The following is a 6615-nucleotide window of genomic DNA, read 5'->3' on the forward strand; positions in this document are numbered from 1 at the left end:
GACCATATTAAAATCTATCCAAAAATTTATCTCTAACATTACTTATGAGATTATCAGATCGTGCAGTATCACATGCATGTATCCAACACTTGTAATTCAAACCTTATGGAGTAATTTTCTATTTCTTTTTATAAAATAAATGTAAATGAATAACTAATGAAATATTATTAATTATAGATTGAGTAACATAAAAAAATTATTATAATATTCCCCTTTTCTAATTTTTTCAACACATATAAGACCTTAAAGTAAAACGGTTCCTTGCAAATCGACAGAATAAAAAAACCCAAAATACCCACCTCATTGCTTTCTATATTTGCCTTTCTTGTTCCAACTAATCCTCGCAACACAGAGCAAAAATCTCTCTCTCTCTCGCACCCCCTCCCTCATCTAATAACACCATCATATCGCCATGCAAACTCCCTCCTTCGCCTACATATCCTCTATTGAAAGTGCCTATATAGAAGCTGATGACCAAGGAGATGAGGAGTCCCTCTTTCTTTCTCTTAGCCCTCCTGGACAACAACACATTACTAGACACCCAAATCATCGCCGTTCTTCAATCCATCCTAGGAATATTCAAGAAAACCCTAGTAATTTTGAAAGTGGTGTAACAATAGCTCTCCATATTGGTCCTCCAACAGCCGGAGCTAGGACCAGCAACCACCCAGATAATCACATTGGCTCTCTAGTTGAAGGACAGTACTGGATTCCTTCCCCAGCTCAAATCCTTGTCGGCCCGACCCAGTTCACTTGCTCTGTCTGCAATAAAACATTCAATAGATACAACAACATGCAGGTTTAATTCGTTATGATATGTTGACATGTTTCTCATTTATTGATTTAGTATCACACGCTTACATATATAGGTACATGTAGCTATAAATATATATTATACCTTCCTCCTGTTGTAATTTCTTTTTGTGTTTGTTGGGTCAATTTTTATTTTATTTTTTATGATTGCATTCTGGTCTCATTTTGCTTCATTTCTACTACTTAATTTGCATTTTAATATATCAGATGCATATGTGGGGGCATGGATCACAATATCGAAAGGGACCCGATTCACTAAAAGGACCAAAACAAGCTTCTTCTACGCTAAGACTGCCATGTTATTGCTGCGCTGAAGGATGCAAGAACAACATAGAGCACCCAAGATCAAGGCCATTGAAGGACTTCAAGACTCTACAAACACATTACAAAAGAAAGCATGGTGCAAAACCATTTGGATGCCGAAAATGTGGCAAACCTTTTGCAGTTAGAGGAGACTGGAGGACACATGAGAAGAATTGTGGTAAGCTTTGGTTCTGCATATGCGGGTCTGATTTTAAGCATAAGAGGTCCCTTAAAGACCATGTGCGTGCTTTTGGTGATGGCCATGCTGCGCATACCGTGGACATGTGTCATGATATTGATGAAGAAGAAGATCAAGAGGACGATATTAATAATATGGAAGATTAACATTATGATAACAGTGAAGGTCTATATATATATATATATATATATATATATATATATCTAGAATTATTTAGAGTTTTTTTTTTTTTTGGTAAGAATTTCCATAATTTGCCAGTCATGACTATTTTAGTGTATTGCTCATCCGTGGGAGAGAAAGAGTGGGAGAGAGAGAGGATGAGGACAAACAGTACAGTGAAAGCTAGGTAGGCAGTATTTAATGTTAAAAGTGTTAGCTCGATTGTCTTATTAAAGAAGCCCTTTTTTTTCCACTTTTTTTATGCGAATAAAATAGAGAGAGAGAGATGTCATCAGTCGTGGTCTGGCCAGAATCATCAAAGGTAGTCAAGTGAGTAAATTCAGTGGTGAGTGCAGATAAGAGCAGACATGCAGACATCTACAGTAGTCACATATTCTACTATTCACAGCTTGGCATATGCCACAGATATTGCGTACTCTCTCTTTCTCTTCTCTGTCACATATTCATACAACGCAGGGAGAAAGAGAGTGATATCCCATATGGGTTCAGTCCCTCCGAGCTTCGACTACCACTACAAACACTTTGATCGAGCCTCTTTTGTCAGTGAGAGAAAGAGAGTAACGAGGGACCACTGAATTTTACTGTTTTTGGGGTTTCACCCAAAGAGCTACCTTTTTTCCTTTTCAGATCAACCACAAACAGATCACCACGACGCAATTTTCAGGCCTCTGTTCTTGCCGCTTTTAACCCTAATAATGTGTCAATGCATGCCCTAGCTGCCTAGGCTTTTTGCACTATTCATCATCATCAGTTTTTTTTGTCTGGACTCGTTATCCCTTTCTTTATGTCTAAATTATTCCCTTATGTTTTGTCTCAAATCTTTCATCCATGCATGCATGGGTTATTATGTATATATTTGTTTGTCATTGATTTTTTTTTAATTATTATATTGTTTTAATATAATAATGTTAAAAATAAATTTTAAAAAATAATAAAAATATTATTTTCATACATTAAAAAAAAAACTTTAAAAATTAATATCAACTTACACTACCAAACATGCAGTAAAGGTATTAGACTATTTTTAATTTGATTTTTGGTCACTCCACTTCTTTAATAAAAAAATCACTCCTCATCAATTGACAGCAAGGTTCCCTCCATATCTTAACAAAAATATGAACACGCACGACACATATTTATAAGAAATAAAGACCCTCATTTTAATTCTTCTTCTTCGATTTATACATATTGAGTATCATAATGTTTTTTTGACGGTAAAGCCTATATCCATGCGTTGCATAGTTTCTGTAAATTAAAATAGATAAATACCATGTCAATAAAACATCAGAGACCAGACTATTAAGTATAAATTAAAAAGAAAAAACCATTAATCTGCATATATATGTCAAAAAAACTTAAAGTAAATTTCTTTTGTGTCCATCACTCCAATAACGTCCACTTTATAGATTTTTTGCATGAATACAATCCATATTTATCAAAATGAATTAGAAAGAGCAGATTACGTACAGGCCATTAATAATCAAGAGATCGAAAGCCAATGAAGAAATTGGCTACGGAGCTATAGGAAAACCAAACCCTGACAACAGCCTTAAGAAAATCCCATTAATAAAAAAAGAAATTGGTGTCACCCGAAGTCAGCAGCAAAATACTCCCTTGGACGCACGAAAACTCACTTCAATACAGTAACAGTAACTAAATTGCTGAGACCGTCTCGCAAGCCAGTAAAACCCATGATCCAGGAATCATAAGTTCATAACAATACAGGCTTGACTGAAAGACAGGAGAACACGTCGACACGAGCACCCCTAGGTGAATTATCTGCAATACATATCAAACAAACTCCATGTTATGAATATCTATTAAATAATATTTTCAAGAGATACTGACATTATATAATAGCAATTAATGCATGGATGTGTGGCCACATCATTCTGGTTTCAGGTATTAAAAAACGTATCCAATTCATTGAAAGCTGAACTTTGATCAGCAATAAGGCTTGAGGTACCTGTCTTCAATTATAGTGTAGGTGCGGCAGCTAGTAACATGGATTTAATTTGAGAGCGAAATTTCCTACAACAATGATAGTTTCGATGGTGAATTTGCGATTGGATTGTTTTCTTTTCTTTTAGTTTTTTTTTCAATTAATTTTTTTATTAATGATGTTGTCTGGATCGGCTTGCACATACCTTGATTAATCCTAACATATCCTGGAATTAACGACCATATAAGTATCCAATAGTACTAAGATTTATAAGATTTAAATTGGTAATTTTCAGAAAATAAATTTAGATTATATCCCTAAGATATTTTTTTTTTAATTAATTGAGACCACAGGCCTGGGGAATCCTTGGGACACATGCAAGTCGTGTTGGATAAAACTCAACATATCCATTGGTTGACATTTCGACAAAGAAAAGGTTGGGGACAAAAATCAGACTTAAAAAATAAGGTTAGAGACCAAGTTTTTTTTTTTTTTACACAGAAAATAGGTTAGTTTTTACTGATTAGCCTTTCTGTAAAGACTGAACTTTCCTTAAATCCGAACAACATGACATGACATATCATGCTAGGTAAATTTAGACTATATATTGGTTTGTATTTAAATGATTCAATTCAGAATATGCTGTACATAATTGCAGGCTACTAGACCCCCCCCCCCCCTCTCTCTCTCTCTATATATATATATATATATATATATATATATATATATATATAGAGAGAGAGAGAGAGAGAGAGAGAGAGAGTTGCATGTGATGGACATATATATCGAATGCGCTTATAACAGTAAATACCAAGTGCAAATCAATACATATAAAAGATCGATGCAGCCCTGTTTAAACCCAGCTATGTATGTCATACGGGTAGTAAACATATATAGCTTAGTTGAGATGCCGATCGGCTGAGGTTCATAGGGACCCCGAGCACGAATTTGGTTGCATCTATCCGTGTATCTTCCTAGGAAAGTTTTACTGAGTATTAATTGTATCTCTATGAAATCATCTATCTATCTATAGACAGCATTTTGAGTATCGTTCTCAATGTCCCATAGGATACTACTGTTGGGTTTTATCGTTCTCAACGTCCTTGGAATCTCTCTTTCCTATTATTGTTTTTTTGTTTTTTTTTTCTGTTTTCTTTTATATCATTTGTTACGGGAACATTTTATTTTCCTATAAAGCCATTCAAATTTTCAAGGGTCGTCTTTTAAATGATCACCTTTTAATTAATACACTCAATTTTATATATATAAAAATACATGAGGATCAACATATTTTTTTAAATAATTTTGAGCATGAACCTTTTTTTTTAAGATCCAAGGCATGTCCCTTTTTTAGAAGATCTAATTAAGGCATGGTGTTAAACATGTCATCTAATCTAATGTTAGGCTGGATGATATGGGTTTAGTTCGTTTCCAGACCCAATATTGTTAAACGTGGTTAAGAGCAGAGCCCAAATGGGTATAGATCCGGCAAGCTACCAGACCCAATATCCTTGGATTCAGCTACATGTTGAGCCCAAACAAACATGGATCTAGTGAGCTATCAGACTCAACATTCTTGGATTTAGCTACACGTTGAGCACAAGCAAACATGGATTTAACGACGTACTTGAGTTCATCAATACATTGAGCACAAGCGAACATGAATCTGATGAGCTGTCAAGCCCACCGCCCGTGGGCATGGCATCGTGCCAAGCCCAAATGGATATGGGTCTTGCAATCATTATAGACCTCATGTGGGGTCATATAACTCTATTTATATATTCTTATGATTTTTAACTTAAAATATTAATGTCAAGGATATTCATTCCTACACTTTTGGGTGTATAAAAGCTTTCTAAGGACCTACCATATTTTCATCGCTATTAATATTGTGTAAGAGATATTTATCCCTTATTAATATTGTGTAATAGATATTTATCCTTTATTAATGTTATTAGAAGAAAAAAAATGACTCTCCAATCCTCCTCCACTACAACAAAAACAAGAAGGTTCAGGGGTTATAAACACCCCCTTAAACACCCAGGTAAAGAGGTCAAAATCTTCATTCTCTGCTGCATATACATTTTCAAAGCATCTCTTTCTAAATTATTATCATTTTATTTCTTAAAAAAAAATACATATTTAAATATATGAGAGTCCCCACAACCATGTTAATTATTTCATTCTTTTTTTCTCATGTACCTGTATATCTCTTGAGACCACGTGGGAAAGCAAGTGTGTGTAAAGAACCAAAAAAAAAATCGTGAAAGCATTTTTATTGGTATAGACTACAGAGAGATCGTTACCATGTTTTTTTTTTTTTTTTTTTGTTCAGATGCAGCTAGGCTTATTCATAGCAGAAACTGCGGCTCTCTCCTGCTCGGCTGGTTTGGGGGGAGCCCATCCACATACGATTAACCAAAACCTACAAAAAAAGTCGGTGTTTCACTGTGAAAACATTGTCATCTTTGAGTAGAAACACGGTAGATTTACACAATGTTTTGATCTAGTAAATAATAACAGGCCTTTTGTTTTTTTAAAAATACAATGACAATCCTGACCCCCTTTTTTTTTTATCTGGGGTCATCGAATATTTTTATTTTCAATTCACGATCTCAAAATAAAATTCTACCATTCCATTTAATGAAAAAAATATATAAATTTACCGTTTGAAAAAGATTAAAAAAAAAGACCAAAATTAAAACAAACAAAAAATAAGACTTCAGAAAAATCGTGTCAACACCCTTTTCCTCCTTGTATTTGAGATTTTTTTAAAATTTTCATTTTTAGTCCCTTGAGTTTGGAAATTAAATATCTCGATTCAAAAATTTATTTTTCTTGTATTTTATAATGAATAAAAGAAAAGGTTGACAAACAACCACTTTACAATAATAAAACTCGGGATGAATTTTGTTTAGCTTTTTCCCCTTTTATCTTGTTGAACAAAATATATCAGCCATCAAGATTTTTTTTTAATTGGGTTGATTATTCGGTGTTACCTAATAAAATGATGATTTAATACTAGAAATGAGTTTTTTAAGATTCCGGGGTGTTTCTTAAATGTTTTCAATTGAAAAAAAAAGATTAAAGGAGTCATCGTCTACTCTCTCTCTGTTTTTTTTTTTTTTTTTTTGTAGGAGAATGATGGTGAAAGACCTGCTTGATGGAAGAATTAAGA

At 33.8% G+C, this 6615-nt stretch overlaps 1 protein-coding gene across 1 annotated transcript; it reads left to right on the forward strand.

Moving 5' to 3' along the window:
* Positions 1 to 285: 285 nt before the first annotated feature.
* LOC7466916 (zinc finger protein WIP6) lies at positions 286 to 1472 on the forward strand. Its single transcript, XM_002314847.4, has 2 exons — positions 286 to 799; positions 1021 to 1472. The coding sequence occupies exons 1-2, from the start codon at positions 413 to 415 to the stop codon at positions 1459 to 1461; spliced, it is 828 nt and encodes a 275-aa protein (XP_002314883.2). The 5' UTR covers positions 286 to 412; the 3' UTR covers positions 1462 to 1472.
* The last annotated feature ends 5143 nt before the right edge of the window (positions 1473 to 6615 follow it).

This window comes from Populus trichocarpa, chromosome 10, assembly GCF_000002775.5.
Source record: "Populus trichocarpa isolate Nisqually-1 chromosome 10, P.trichocarpa_v4.1, whole genome shotgun sequence".
In the NCBI taxonomy this organism is placed as follows: domain Eukaryota; kingdom Viridiplantae; phylum Streptophyta; class Magnoliopsida; order Malpighiales; family Salicaceae; genus Populus; species Populus trichocarpa.